At 39.9% G+C, this 16,488-nt stretch overlaps 2 protein-coding genes across 2 annotated transcripts; one reads left to right on the forward strand and one right to left on the reverse strand.

The window, feature by feature from the left end:
• Positions 1-2,035: 2,035 nt before the first annotated feature.
• On the forward strand, positions 2,036-3,114 carry LOC132796689 (27 kDa glycoprotein). The gene has a single exon (XM_060807943.1). It carries the CDS (start codon positions 2,064-2,066, stop codon positions 3,018-3,020), a length of 957 nt encoding a protein of 318 aa, XP_060663926.1. The 5' UTR covers positions 2,036-2,063; the 3' UTR covers positions 3,021-3,114.
• Positions 3,115-14,653: 11,539 nt separating this feature from the next.
• On the reverse strand, positions 14,654-15,968 carry LOC132796724 (succinate--CoA ligase [ADP/GDP-forming] subunit alpha, mitochondrial). Its single transcript, XM_060807982.1, is given in 2 exon segments — positions 14,654-14,988; positions 14,991-15,968. Coding segments are annotated over 2 exon segments (990 nt in total). The 5' UTR covers positions 15,852-15,968; the 3' UTR covers positions 14,654-14,859.
• Positions 15,969-16,488: the final 520 nt, after the last annotated feature.

A 16,488-nucleotide genomic window follows, 5' to 3' on the forward strand; every position in this document is an offset into this window, starting at 1 on the left:
AAGCTTATCGAAGTCAAACACATGCTTTATCATTTTAAGACAAGTGTCTATTTGATTAGCTTAGTTTTGCTTTGTAATTTTATTTGAAAAATTGATTTTCTAATTTAATAATATATAATAGTAATTTTGTAGTGATAATAATAAAATTATTTTTGTTTTTTATTAAGCTGTTGTTTTGCAGAGTTTTTGTCTGATCAATTGTAAAAAAGAGTTTTCAAGTAATATATATATCGTTATTTGAATATTTCTAATATAAATTTATTTTGAATGCATTAATTTAATGATATATAATAGTAATTTTGTAGTGATAAGAATAAACTTATTATTGTTTTTATTAAGCTGTTGCTGTGCAGAGTTTTTTTGTCTGATCAATTGTGGAAAAGAGTTTTCAAGTAATATATATTTTTATTTTGGGTAACCAGCTCTTGTTGCAACCCGTTGCTGCAACACTTGCATCCGATGGGTGTCTCAGCATTTGATAAATGTAAATTTGCGCTTTCCGTGAAATGCAAGCGCACTAATTGTTGGCAACTAGTTAAAGCGTCTACATTCGCTCCATGCTGTGCTGCATCTCCTTCGTTGCCTAATACTGTGGCTGCCACTCCCACTCCCACTCCCACTCCCACTCCCACTCGGAGCAACATCAAGAACAGAGAGCAGCAGCAACAATTAATTGCCATCATTTTTTAGAATCCTTTTCATGCGCTTCATTTCACTTCTTCCCGTTTTCATTCCTGTTCCTTGTTTCCCCATTTTCCTTTTCCTTTTCCCTCCTCACCGCGCGCGGTGCGTCTCGAGGCGCAGTTAGCTGTAATTTTCTGTATTATTTCTAGCCAAAAATTCTTTGTGTAATGCACCCTATGTTTCCACGAGCCACGCCTCCTTTTCTGTGCTCTGCACTGTGTACTGAACGCCTTCTGCCGTTTGCCGTGTTGTTTATTGCGCTGCAACTTCCGCTACAAACGAAGATAAATTGTTAGCATTTTTTTTTCTGTTTTGTTTTTGCTGCCATGTTTTGCTTTGTTTTTCGTTGTTGGTTGCAGCAGCAGCTGTTGCTGTTGCTAGCAAAACTTCACCTTCGTTTTTGGGGTCTGCACAGTGTGTCAATGGCAGGGCAGAAACTTATCAAAATTCGTACATGTCTAGCTGATTAAACGCTTAATTACCTAATCAGCCGCAGTTAAATTATGTGAGCAGAGTCTCGATTTGAATGCCACAATCTCGCCACTGGGGGAAGGGGGGAGTGAGGTGTCAGTGTGATTGTTATCATATATTGGACTTAATCGGGTTCATAGTCTGAGGTCAATCGCTTGTTGTGTGTTTCTATTCGACTTGAATTGCCTTCAACTGCATCTATTCTCAATTGTTACACTTTTATTTCCTTTTTTTTTTTTGGGTCAGACAAGTTCAATAAACAATACACGCTTATCAGCCGTACAGAGTTATGCATTTCATTTTGTTTAAGAACAAATATTTGCGTTCGAAATGAAAATATCACAACACAATAGAAATTATATGAATAAGTTGATAAGTTTTGTTCAAAATGTTATTTATATTATATTATATTATACTATAAAAACTGTACAATTATTAATTTATATATTTATGCTTTACATTTATTACCACTATGACTGTTTCTTTCGACTGTTGCAACTATTTCCGCTTTAAGGATTTATGCGAGAACTCAGCCGCAACTTCAAATGAAGTCTTCTCGCTTTCTCTCTCTCTCTCTCTCTTTGTCTGAGCTCTCAGCAAATGCTTCAACAATTTTTTTTTTAGTTTTTGTTTGCTTTGATTAATTGTTTGTTTGTTGTAGCCAAATTCAACACACACACAAACACACAGCGAGACTCTGGGCGCCTTGGAAAGGCGATAATCTCGTACATTGACCGCTGTGTGTTAATCGGCTGCTCCGCATTGGGTCAGCTCAGTATATGAAAGTGTGATAAGATAAGGATGACTGTCGCTCGTCGCTCGTCTCTCGTCTCTCGTAGCTGTGTCGATATAGTACTACCCGACTTAACACACATCTGCCAGGCACATGCACTCACGTTCCGCCAGTCATGGAGTCAACGCTGAACGAAACACGTCGCTCTTTAGCGTTATTTTTATTGATCGCGGTCTTCAGCACGCTGAGCGCGGCTCAACTGCAGTTCCCCAAGGATCCGTCGAACATCAAGGATTTGAACGAGCTTGGCGCACAATATCTGCCCGCTGGCTACAGCAATTCGAATGTGACAGTCGCCGATCTGCAGCGTTTGCTGCGCCAAAAGTGCGAGAAGGCCAACTCCGGATTGCCTGCGAATCAAGTCGATGCCGGCAAATTGAGTGGAAATATCGAACAGGCGGCGGGTCAATTGTTCCAATGCGTCTCCGGGCTGCTGAATGTCACCGCCATGCTCGACGAGGTGGAGGATGCCAAGCCCAAAGGTGATCTCGATGTCGTCTTCGAGCGCTACTGTCTGCGTTTGCCGAATATGACACAGTGCCTGAACGACTTCAATGCGGCGCTGTTGCCGTGTTTGACACGCGAGGAGCGCAATCACAATGCGATGATGAAGCGCATTGTCGGCAAACTGCTGGACTTTGTGTGCTTCAGGAATGGCGATCAGATTGCCCTGTTCATTGCCGAGCAGGGGCCCGAATGCTTTGAGGAGCACAAGGATAACATTGGCAACTGCTTCCAGACCAATTTCGGTCACTATCTGCCCAGTGAGCTGAATGTCACGAAACTGGAGTTGCCCGAGTTGGTCCTAGACTCCAAAAAGTGCCTCGATCTGCATAACTTCGAGACGTGTGTGCTGGGGCATCTGGAGAAGTGCGAGAACATCACGCCCAGCAACATTGTCGAGTCGATGTTCCGCTATGTCCGCAAAGAGACCAACTGCCAGCAGAGCATCAATCGTGAGACACGTGAGAGCGAGCCGCTCTCTCTCCGCGCTGGGGCATCAGTCAGCTCGGTGGCAACTGCAGCTGCCACCCTCGCTCTTCCTCTAGCCTTAGTTCTTCGCACGTTTTAAATATATACATACTATATATATTTTTTTTCTTATTTTTTGTTGTTGTTAATCACCGAACTACGAATGCAAATAAACATGTCAATCTGATAATGAAGAGTATGCTAAACAGTTGGGAATTTTTTTTGAAGTGTGGCATGATTTACTTGCGCTGATAATTTCAATCAAAATCCTTACTTAAGTTTCTTTAATATCGCAATTAAATAATATTAATTAAAGTGTAGTGCGAAACCATCTTTAATTCGCATTTAAAAATTTAACATGCAAATGTTGGTCAAAAGTTTATTGAAAATGTTGTCCAATTGTTATATTATTCAGTGAGTTTTTATTATTGTTTATGTGGTACTAATATCAAAATTAATAAAAATTAAAGTACAATTAAATTTGCCTAAAAGTATAGAGCAAAACTTGCTTAAATTGGCATTTAAAAATTGATTATAATTTGACAAAAGTTTTGTAATATTATTCAGCAACTTTCTTTCATTTCCAATAACACAATTAATGGAGATTAAAGTACAATTAAAATTGACTAAAAGTGTAATGCAAAAAGATCTTTAATTCGCATTTAAAAATTTAACACGAAAATGTTGGTGAACAGTTTATTGGAATTTGTTTTATAATTTTGATATAATATCAGCAGCAATCTTTATTTACATACATGAAATTAATTCCAATTAAATTTGAACAAATGTGGAGAACAAAACTTAATTTCATTTGTATTTAAGATTTTTGAGAAAATGGAAATTTATGTAGAATTGTGATATTATTTAGTAGCGTTCTTAAATTTATTAAATTTTCATTTAAAACTTTTGCTATAATTTAATTGGCATTTTTATTGAAGCAAAAGTTTATTGAAATTGTTGTACAATTCTGATATTAACAAGCGTTGAATTATGAGTGAATGCAAATTATGAATAGCAACAATTTTAGGTACTTTAATCATCTGCTGGCTTCTCATTTCCTGTTTTTAATATCGCATTACATACAATTTTTGTACAGTTCTGATATAAGCAAGTGTTAAATTCTAAGTAAATGCAAATGCGCTTTTTTGAGATTATGAATAGCAACAACTTAGGGTACTTTAATCATCTGCTGGCTTCTGATTTCCTGTTTTTAATATCGCATTAACTAAAATTTTTGTACAGTTCTGATATAAGCAAGTGTTAAATTCTAAGTAAATGCAAATGCGCTTTTTGCGATTATGAATAGCAACAATTTTGGGCGTTTAATCATGCGGCTTCTCATTTCCTGTTTTTAATATGACATTAAATAAAATGTTGCACAGCTACTCGAAAGCGAAAGTAAGGCGCTTAACTCAAAAACAATATTCGTATAGCATAATTAGTGCATTGTAAATGAGTTAATTGTAATTTTGATTTAAATGTTATTAACTGTAAGTGGGTTTTCATTATACTCGCTTCGCTTCGCTTCGTCTCGTCTGGTCCGCTTCGTGTCCACTCATAAGCCGCTTAACGGCTTCGCTCTCGGACGAGTAAATGCAGAAAGTGCCAAAAGTGTTAAGTTCCACAGCGCCTGCATAAACACGGAGTCGACTCGGAAGTACTATGAAAGGCAGCCACAGCCACAGCCAAAGCCACAGCCAGAGCCAGAGCCACGAGGCATATTGCATTGTGCTTATCGGGCAGTTAGCAGCCCGGGTCAGCTGTCTGTCCACTTGGATTGCTGACTGGCTCGACGCCTTATCAGCAGCAGCGCTCTTGCCCTGGCAAAACAATGAGTTCTGGGTTCTGGGTTCTAGGTTCTGGTTTATTGTTGAGCGTGGAGCGTGTTGCTTCAGCTTTTACGCAGCTGCTTCGGCTGCAGCCAGATTGAAAGTTGAAAAGGTTTAGTCGCAGGCGAAGGAGTTAAGAAAGCATCAGCATCGCTTAAGTTTCAAATTGATTTGCCAAAGATTACCTCAAATGACTTTCTTGTGTCTTGTGTCTTCTGTTGTGTTTTTGTTTCTCTGTTCTTTTATTTTTCGGTGGAGAAGCTCTTTCGTCTCGCCTCGTAAATCATAAAAAATTGCGTATAAATCTGAAAAAACGCAACTGTCATCGTTTCCACAGGCTGCAAAGGACTTCAATACGCCGCGCTGGACGATGACGAGACGACGATGAGAATGAGAATGAGAATGCGGATGACATCTTTTTGGGCAACACAGACGATGCGTGAAATGAATAGACTTTAACTTGGCTTAGTCGAGCTTAGGTACGCAACTTTTTTCTCTCATTTCTATATCACAGTTTCGATGATTAAGCCGTAGAGCTGTGTTTATGAACAGGTAAAGTAAAAAATGCATTTGCAGTAGAAATTTCAGAATATTTGCTTTTTCTTTTTGCCAATTGCTAATCAAATGAGTTCAGTTTTCATTGCGAGTATTCATCATATTTCAGGCCAATTGAAATAGAGTGAGAGAGAGAGAGAGAGTGCGAACACGTTGGCAATCAGAAATGGCAATCAGTTGAGTTCCGGGCCCAAGTTGCAGCTGTTTCCAGAAGCAGTAGCAGCAGCAGCAGTTAGTTGCCGAGTTTCGCTCAGTTTGCTCACTTTACTCAGAGTTGGTTAGTTAGTTAGTTAGTCAACTGTTTTGGCGCCGAGCTAACAAGTCATAAATGTTATAAACTTAATTAGGCTTGCAGACTGTGCGGACTTCTATTGAATGTTCTCTCTTTCGCTTGTGGCAGTTGCAAGTTGCAAGGCGAGGCGACGCGACGCGTCGAGATGGTTGCTGGCACTTTATTATTGATGTGAAAAATGCGGAAAATGAATGCGTTTCCGGTACTTTTGGCGAGTTGGCAGCTAAATTGCAGCGGCCATGAATCATTCGACTTTGCCTTCAACTAGAAAAGTGGAACTTCAGCTGCAACTGCAACTGCAACTACAGCTGCAACTGCTGCTGCTGCTGCTGCCTTAGTCTGTGTCAGTGTCAGCTACAACTTGGCATTCTTGGGAGAGCAGACAAACTTTGCTACGTGCCACGCGAGCTATGCGAGTTGCCATCTAAATTGGGGGCAAGTTGCCGAGTGTGTTGGAGTTGTTGTTGTTGTTGTTGTCTTAGAACTTGGCTGGCCAAATAATTGCACGTCATTGGCCAAATTATTGGCTCAGTATGGGGTGGGGCAAGACTTAAGACTTAAAGTTGCATAAGAGGAGGTGTGCGTGTGTGTGTGCGTGGTGTGTGTGTGTGTGTGTGTGTGTTAGGCAGACAACTCTCGACTAAATTCTCTCTCCTTGTAATACGCTTGTTCTAAACGATGCGTGGCATTTGCCAAAATTTAATTAAATATTTCAATTTGGCTGCTGCAACCCGACTCTAATTGTGCACACATTACAGCTAAGAGCGAGAGGGAGATTGAGAGAGAGTGAGAGAGAGGGAGCAGAAAAGGGATTGTGGCAGGCATCCAAGTGGGTGCCACCTGAGGCGGCTGCGGCGTCTCGCTGTCCCACGCTTCAACGCTCATTTGCAAATGTTTGTCTACGTGTGCGGTGTGAAAGACGCGACGCCGTTGCCTGCCACAAAATGTTGCACGTGTGCGTGAGAGTTGTGTGTTGTGAGTGTAAGCGTGTGTATCAATGTCTACGTGCGTGTGTTTGTGTGTGTGTGTGTGATTGTATGCTAAAGACAAAGACTCCATGCAGACGCTCTGTTGGGAAATTTCACTGAATGTGTTGCAGCATCTAACATAACGAAAAACAAAAAGGAAAATCCATTGACAGTTCTTTAACCTAAGCACTTCAATCTCGTCAGCAGCCAGACTGCAGCTTACTCGATAATTGCCTAATCGCTCGGTTATCGTATCCGACTCTGTCTGATTGTCGATTTACGCGCTTAATCGAATTTGCGGAACCTCTTAACCTCTTAAATTGATAAGCTATCGATGGACTTGCGAAATGCGCTTCACATGGTGATTAGGCATAAAGTATTCATAGCACTTCAAGTGCTTAAAGAGATTGTTACAAATGCTTAAATGCTTCCGCAAAATAGGTGACGAATAGCATAAACATTTATACATGAAGTATATTTTCTATATTGGAATATATAAAAGTGGATCAACATTCTTTAATATTTGAAATGCATTATTATTTACGTAAACCCAAACAAACCATATCAAAAATGATAGCATGCTTTATTTATAAAATAACTACGGATTGGCATATCGATAATTATCGTTCACTTTTTAAAAACTTATCTGTGCTGCTCTTCGAACTTAAGCTTAAGCTTGTTAAACAAAGGCAACATCGCAGTGCACATAGAAAATAGAGAATTGAGCAAAGCGCAGAGCGTAGACCGGCAGCCAAGTTTCAATTTCAATCAATGTTGTTATCGGCTTCACTTTTTCCTCCTCTCTGAGCTCCCCCTTCTTCCCCTTTTCCCCTTTTCCCTTTTTGGCATGCATTTGGTCAGTTCGCTGATGTAAAAGTATCGACACTGGGGTCTTGGTCCATTGGTATCAAATGTCCCTTGACTCGACTTATCCTGCACGTCGCACACTTCAACTTTGTTGTTATACATTGTGAACACACACACACATACACACACTTACATAGATGCGTGTGTGCATGTTGGTTTTACGCATGAATGTCTGTGTGTCGATTGTATGTACACTGCTCTGTGGCTTCGCCAACGTTCTGCCATATAGAAATCTATGCGTTTGTGTCTGTGCACGTCTGAGTGCGTATGTGTGTGTGTGTGTGCGTGTGTGTGTGTGGCTTTATTTGGCATCCACAAAGTACGTATACTTTGGGGTCTAATTTGCGGTTGCTGGCGCAGCTCAATTTACAAGTGAGAAATTAAGATGTCGACAAAACTTTTGCCCAAACACCTCAACAAACACACACACACACACACACGCTTCCTTGCCTCCTTGACAGACAGTCAGACGCTCATTCGGCTTTTGGATAGCGGTTTTTAGTGGAGCATAAAAACCGCAGAGTCTCAGCATGCCACAAAGTCTGAGTGTTATTGCCACAGTAACCAATGCACTTTGCAACTTTGCCACTTCTTGTTTCCATCTCGCGCTTAACAACAAAACAAAAAACTGACTTAACAAACGCAATGGTCATCTGCAAATGTGTAGTAACTTATGTTTGAAAAAAAGGCAAATGCTTCTTAACAGATTACTTCATCTATAATTCAGTGCTGCAAAAAAAAATGTAATTTTAGCATAGTAATTGCACATGCATATTCGATGTTCTCGGCCTTCGGTTAGCATTTAGTAGTCTTAATTATTATTTACTGAACGAGTCTACTGCATCTTAATTACTGCTATTTATAAACCTATTTACATATAGATTGTTTTATTAGCTTTCGTATTGCAAATCTGCAAAAAAAACACAGCATACTTTTTTGGGCAGCGAAGTAAAATACTCGCATTTTATTTATATTTTGTATGTTGTTGTTAACAGAATACTAATTAAATATAATATTAGGTATATATATTCTGGTGAGTAGAGAGAGAGCTTTTATTTAATTAATTTACTTGTGTTGAAGCTAACCAACTGCAACTCAGCTTCAATTAGCTGCGTGAAATGCAATGTTAAATGGGTTGAAGAGCCACTTTAAGCTCGTGTCATTAGCATTCAACTGGCTCTTTTAAACTTGATTAAAACTGCATATTAAAACTGCGGTTTGTCAATTTGACACCCAGCTCTCTGGGTGGGTGCCAAAGCAAGTAAGAGTTCAGCTCTTCAACTACATACGCGTACACATATGAAAGCCTTCTACATACTCTTTAAACTGCGATGCTTTCCGGCATTTAGGGCGTAACTGTTAAACAGGGTATAGTGAATGATGCTTGCTGTTGTGGGTAAGTTTCATGTCTAAAAATTATGCATAGACACTTGACGAGCAGCTGCCTGGGGACTGGTTAACTGTCGCATGTGGCGTATACGCAATGTCAGCAATTTTTTCCCCACAAAATTGCAAAAATTTTCAACAGAATTGCGATGCTTTTTGTTGTTGTTGTTTATTTGTTTTGTTGTCATGTTTATTTATTTTTTTGTTTTGGTTTTTTTAGATTATTTTGTAGTTTCAGTGGTTTTTTGTTCGACACAAACTTTATTAATTGCGACAGTGAAGTTCGCAGCCGCAAGCGTCCCTAATCCAATCCCCAACAACCCGGGCAACTATTAAAACGCGCGTTGTTTAACTTTTCCTTTTTTTACCCTGTGTTCCAAAATTGACCAAGAGGTGTTTTCACTACCAGGCTTTCACTAAATACTTCAGTTATTAAATAGGCAATAAATTAACATTTTACTTAATGCAAAAAGTCTCATAAATTTAGTTTGAAAATAAATTTAAATTTCTTATTTTTCAACAGGGTATTTCACAGTGCAAAATATTTCAATATAATATTTGTATTAAGGTTTTTAATGTTTTTTTGTTTTTTTAAATGTTAGATTTGTTTTTGCATATTTAATTGAATTCCTCTCACACATGATGTTTTGCTTTTAGTCATCACCGCTGTCGCTGTCGCTGTCGTTGTTATTGTTATCCTTCTTTTTGCTGGCAGTTATTGTTGTTGTTTTTGTGGCTTTTTGTGGTCAGCAGTCAACGAACTTTTCTAATTATTTGCGCGCTAAGCATAAAAGTTGACAGCTTTTAACCATGTGCTGGTAAATTTGCATAGTTTGCAGCTAACATTCAGCTGAAAGGAGACAAATTCACACCAAAGAGTCGGAGAATTATCCTCAACGCCAAGTGTAAAGATTTGCTTAAATTCTAATTGATTCTCTTTATTTACGTGTTGTATTGGCAATTTACACGTATTGTGTGTGTGTGTGTGCACATTAAATCATACGAAATATTCAAAGCCCGAATACACACAATGAGATGCAAATTGTGGTAAACTTCATTGCATAACACATTGGAAATCATTAGTAATCATTGAAAACAACATTGGTTATCATTTGCCATCGAAAACTTGTACAGATAAAATCTCAATTGTCATAATTGTCGATTCAGTGACAGCTAAAATCCAAAGTTACCTACCGACCTCCCTCCCTTCCTCAGTATTTCACCCAATTACAACAGGAGTTTATATTCTCTGCTCCGTTCCATTCTGTCTCTGTCTGCTTGTGTGTGGCACGTGGAACGTGTAGCATTTCATTTGTTTGCATTTGCAGCAAAAATGGAATACAAAATAAACGTTGAGCAAATGTATCTGTGATGGGCTTGCTTGGTTAGCTTAGTTCACCCATCGATTGAGCCAAAATAAAAAAAAAAGAACGAGTAAGAGACCTACAGTCGAGTGTGCTCAACTGTGAGATACCCGCTACTCATTTCCAATAAAAGCAAGACAGCGTGGTATTATTCTTTAAATACAACTAATACTAAACTATTCCGAATGCCAGACTTTTTCGCCTTATCTTAAATAACTTTTACGTACAGATGGACATGGTTATATCGTCTCGGGTGTTGATCAAGAATATATAATTGATAAGGTCGGAGATGATTTCTTCAGCCTGTCAAATACCCTTCCATTCTGTCGGTATCGGGTATAATAAACGAGGCCAAGACCTACTTCTCTCTCTCTCTCTCTCTCTCTCTGTCTCAATGTGTGCAGCATGTTCTGCATAAATTGACAGAAATTGTTTCGACTAGCTGTGCATGATTCCTCTCTCTTTCTCTCGCTCTCTCTCTCTCTATCTTGATATCCTGCAGACAGTTGAAACAGTTTAAAGCGCGCTAGTATTTCGAATTTGCTGTCCAGTGGCCAGCTTGTATTCCTTCATCTATTTTTTTTTAGGGTGACAACGTGCTACCCGAATTTAGCAAGAAAATAAACCAATTTGGCTTTTCGAACAAAAATGTGGTTGCGATTGTTATATCAACATTTGGGTTGCAGCAGCAAGAAAAAGCGGTAAAACTTTCCAATAGTTGCAATTAAATGCAACATTTTGGGGTTTTGTTTGCATTTGACACAACTCTCCACCGCACCGCACCGCACCGCATCCTTTTCCTTCATTTGCCTTTCTCATTTTTGCTCTCTGTTCGCTTCCTTTTGGGTCTTCTTGTTCGATGTGTTGGCAGTTAGTTTAGCTCGAAGGCTTAGTTTTCAATTTGTTTGATGTGTGTGCGGCGGTCTAATAAATGCTTGTCAAATTGTGGCTACTTGCCTCCTCTGATGCCACAATGACAGCCCATAAATTGTACAAAACCTTGTGTGCCACTCGATTGGCTTTACTTTTTATACCCAGTAATCATAGGGTAAAAGGGTATTATAATTTTGTGCCTCTAGGCAACTTAATGAAGTATGTATTTTCTAGATCAGTGACGATAACCCAGACGATATAGCCATATCCGTCAGTCCGTATGAACATCTAGATTTCAGAGACTAAGAGTCTAAGTAGCTTTGGCTCACAATCTGGTATATTTAGCACTCTATGGTATATTTCGAATGTTTTATTTGGAATAATACATAGTATTTGCAAATTTTCAGTATTTTTTAAATATATTTATTTTGTATATTTTAAAATTAATACCGCACTGTTTTGCTTTTATTCAAAATGGGAAGCGGGTATCTCACTGTCGAGTACACTCTACTGTAACTTTCTTAGTTGGTTTTTTTTTTGTGGAAACTATTCAAATTGATAAAATTTAAGAATGCTTTTGTTTTTTAACTTTACACTTTTAAGCAATAAACTGAATTTGCTTTAAATGCTGGCATTACAAAAAGTTTTCAATCTTTTCGGGCTCTATTTTGGCATTTAATCAACCACCTTGGTTTCGACGGTTTCGGCGAACACGATTAGCAACCACAAGAAGCACTTAGTCGACCTACACCAAGTGCCAACGTTTGTAAAGTCTTTGAAAACCAAAAATCGAATCGATTGCGTGAAGAAGAAGGGCACAAGAGCAATTTACTCGTTGTCGATTGAGGAGGAGTGTAAGCAGCAGCAATTGTACCTTACTTTCTTTTTTATTTTAATTGCTTTTCACTGTTGCTGCTGCGGTCGATGGGCTGTCACGTTGCCTCCTCCTCCTGCTGTCGTTGGCATCTTATTGCGGCACTCGCCGAGACACTTGAATAGCATTATCTCTGGGATGACTTAAGAGGATAATAGAGAGAGGGCACATGGTAAAATGTGCTCATTGTCCACTTTGCAATTAAGTTTCGACTTTTCCAAATGAAAAGTGAAGAGTGCTTTTCACACACACACACACAAACACACACATCCCCACAGCTAGTATGATTTAAATGGAATAAATATACACACCAAGGAACGAGACTTGGCACACACATGGATTTTTAATAAGGAAAATGCATTTGTGCTGGCAGCTTGGCCATAGAAGTGCGCCACTTGCTGGCAAACTGACTGACTGTCTCTTTCACTCACTCACTCGCTCTCTCTCTCTTTCGCTTTTCAACTGTCTGTCTTTCTGTCTGACTGTGTGTGCCCTGTGTGTGCTGTGGCATTTGGCACATTGCTTTGAAAAGAAATGACTCACAAAAATACACGTAGCTCAAGTGCAGCGTTGACACCTAAGCAGCTGGCAAAAGAAACCAGGCAAATACTTTAAGGCTCGAGACAGAGAGAGAGAGAGATTGAGGAAGAGGGAGAGGGAAAAGGAGTTGGCAAGCGAAAGAACTTTTTGCCTTGCAGTGTGTGTGTTTCTAGAGATGGAGGCGAGACTCGCTTGTCTCGCTCTTTGAGGGGCGTGGCTGCTACATGGCTCCTGGCATTTAACAGTTGTTGAAGCCTGGCTGCACTTGGCTTCCCTCAGTGCTGTAGTGCTGTTGCTACTGCTACTGCCTCTGACTTTACTGGGCTGATTTTGAATTGCTTTTAGTTAAATTATGCGCAGAAGAGAAGATAGACAGAGAAGTAAGAGACGAGACGAGGCGAGGCGAGGCTTGTGCAAACACCTGAATTTTACCCGACATCAAATGATTTAAATATTTGTCAAGTAGTTGGCCGGGAGTAACGGAGAGCAGCTGCCAGTTGACAGGAGCGCGCAATGTTGCGCATACGCCGCGTGTGACGTCAATTATCTACATAATTGCTGGCAGACAACAGAAAAGTAACACCAACAAACAAACAAACAAAAATAAACAAACAGCGAAACAACTACAAACAACTCGCTAGCAAGCTGCCAAGAAAGCAACAAACAAGCTGAGTAGAGCAACAAAACAAAAAAACGAATGTGCGGTAATTAGTTTATAGCCAACAGTTAGGAAAAACATGGAAAAATGGTGGCACGACATGTCATGCAGCACAATGTGGCACAGTCGCATTGGCAGCGGCAGAGCGGCAATCGCACCGCAACAGGGTAAACAAATGCAACACCCCCGCAACAACAACAGCAATTCAACAACAATAAACAACAACAGAACAACTGAAAGCAACACGGTAACAAAATTAGCTTTCTGCCTTTAACTTGGCGTTAAAGCAAATGAAAGTCATGCAATTGCCGGGCGTCCAGGACCATATCATTCTATAAAGGGAACGAGTATGTAGTAGTATGTATGCTATGGAATAGTGGCAATAATGAGTCGAGTCCACACCTCGTTGACCCATAAAAGTGCAAGTCAGTGTTTGCGCCTTTGCTTATCGATAACTGCATCTAACTATAACTATGAGTATTCCCTTGTAGGCACTTAGTTGATTATCCAAACGAAACGAAGGGAGGCTAACGTGTAAGTCTCGAATGTAGTGTTGGTAAACGTGTTTGCTTTATCGATAAGCATCGATAGTTTCTACAAAGTGTTGCATTGTATTTATATAAAAAATTGTAGTAGTTTTACGTACAATTGTTGTTGTGAAGTTTCTTTCAATTGATTGAAATGGTTCTGAGAAAACAAAATAATTTAAAACCAAGAAAGAACTCAAAACAAAATATGATAAATAAAACAAGTAAGAAAGCTACAGTCGAGTGTACTCGACTGTGAGATACCCGCTACCCATTTTGAATAAAAGAAATGTATTTTGCGGTATTTTTTAAATACCGAATATACTGCAAAAATACTAAAAATATACCAAATGGTATATTTGGTATATCGATATAAAACCGCATTCAAAATATACCAGATTGTCAGCCAAAGCAACTAAGACCCCTAGTAAGTAGGCGTTTTTGCCCATACAAAAGTATTTCTTAATAACTTCGACAATTTTTATCTGATCGCAACCAAATTTTCAGGAATCATACTATATTATAGTTATTATACTACTATAGTTATTATTATATATACCAAAATTCGTAACTTTAGCTTTAAAATTACGCTTGTTATTCGATTTTTTTGATTTGCGGGGGCAGAAGTGGGCGTGGCAAAAATTAGAGATAAACTTGATCTGCGTGCAAACATAACAAATGCTGTCGAAAAAAATTATAGCTCTATCTCTTATAGTCTCTGAGATCCAGTGTTTCATACGGACAGACGGACAGACACACAGACGGACAGACGGACATGGCTAGATCGTCTCGGCTGTTGACACTGATCAAGAATATATATACTTTATAGGGTCGGGATGCCTCCTTCTACCTGTTACATACATTTCCTGCCGGCACAAAGTTATAATACCCTTCTACCCTATGGGTAGCGGGTATAAAAAGTACAAAAATAAATATGAAATAGACAAGACTGGGTTTAAAAAGAAACATATATAAGAATAGATCAGGAAGCGCAAAACTATTATTTCTTATTGATCGCAATTTTAATACCATTTAAATGACAATTTCTGGTTAAACTATTGAAATGCTTGTGGGTAGCAAAAATTGGCAAAAGCAATAAATTTCATAAGTGCCAAAAAAAGAACATTGTAAACTTCCAAGAGCAAGCTTTCCTATATATCGTATTTGTTTATTATATATGCCATTGTGCATACCTCTTCTTCTTCTCTACTTGACCAGCTTGCGCTTAACCATCTCCTGGTGCAGTATCTTGCCCATGTGACATGGATTGTTGGCCACAACGACGCCAGCAGCCTCCAGAGCTTTCACCTTATCCTTGGCCGCACCCTTGCCCCCCCCGAGATGATGGCACCCGCATGTCCCATGCGCCGTCCTGGTGGCGCCGTCTGGCCAGCTATAAAGGCGACCACAGGCTTGGCTTCGCTGCCAGAGTTTTCGGTCTTGAGGAATTCGGCAGCATCCTCCTCGGCGGAGCCGCCAATCTCACCAATTAGTATAATGCCCTTGGTCTCCTTGTCGTGCAGAAAGATCTTGAGAGCATCAATGAAACTGGTGCCGTTGAATGGATCACCGCCGCAGCCAATGCACAGTGTTTGGCCCAATCCCGCCGCCGTCGTCTGATGCACTGCCTCGTAGGTGAGCGTGCCAGATCGCGACACAATGCCGATCATGCCACGCTTGTGTATATCGCCGGGCATTATGCCGATCTTGCACTGCTCCGGCGAGATGATGCCCGGACAGTTGGGACCCAGGAGGCGACTCTTTTCCTGGCTATTGAGCATCTGCATGATGCGCACCATATCCACCTGGGGAATGCCTTCGGTGATGACCACAATCAGACCGATCTCGTTCTCAATGGCTGCACAAATGCCCTCGGCAGCCGTGGGGGGAGGTATGAAAATTGCTGTAGCATCGGGTTTCAGTTCTTTGACCGCTTCCTTCACATCCTTGAAGACCGGCTTGTCCAGATGCTTGGTGCCACCTTTATTGGGCGACACACCACCGACGATTTGTGTGCCATACTTGAGGGATTCTTCGGAGTGGAAAGTGCCATGTTTGCCAGTGAATCCCTGCACCATCACTTTTGTGTTCTTGTTGATCTTCAGATTGCAAATGGTCTTCGAATAGTCGGACTTGCTGCGCATTAGCTTGTGCGTCGACTGAGCTAAGCGTTGAATGCACCGGCTAGTGTACGACATTGTAAATGTTCTCTTTACGCGGCTTTTTTTTTAATCTACTTTCAAGTATATTCTGAGATTTTGTTTCGAGCTATCGAAATGTGTTGCCGAAACAGTGTGTTACACAAAAATGAACTGAGAAATGAGAGAAGCGAGTTGGGAAGTTGAACAAACACACAGGTTGCTTTGATGTTGGAATTTATTGAATTAGATTTTGCTTTTTTCTTTGGAATACATTTCACAATTTTTAGATTTGTTCTATACATTTGGGCGGTGTAATAAAAGTTTTCAATGGAAAAATATTTGTATATTTTTTATCGAGTGTGTGTTCAATTTGCGGCTTGCAGATTAAAGACATAAAAGTTGCAGGCACTCAGCTTTCACTTTTGATATCAATTGACTTCGACTGATAATCCAAAGATCCCACATGGCTTCTCCAGTTGCTGCCTCTACAAATATCTTAGTGTGTGCTTGTGTTTGTGCTTAACTTTCCACTGTCAGAATAAATCATAAGTGAAGCAACGTTTGGCTTTTCCTTGGGTTCAAATTGCTGGTAGTTTCCTTCTGACGTTGCCATTGTTTTTGCCGATTGCAGGTTGCAATTCCAGGTTGCAGTCTGCCGTGCCACTAAATTACTTCATCGCACACAAATAAAATA

The sequence above is a fragment of the Drosophila nasuta genome, chromosome X, assembly GCF_023558535.2.
Source record: "Drosophila nasuta strain 15112-1781.00 chromosome X, ASM2355853v1, whole genome shotgun sequence".
Classification (NCBI taxonomy): domain Eukaryota; kingdom Metazoa; phylum Arthropoda; class Insecta; order Diptera; family Drosophilidae; genus Drosophila; species Drosophila nasuta.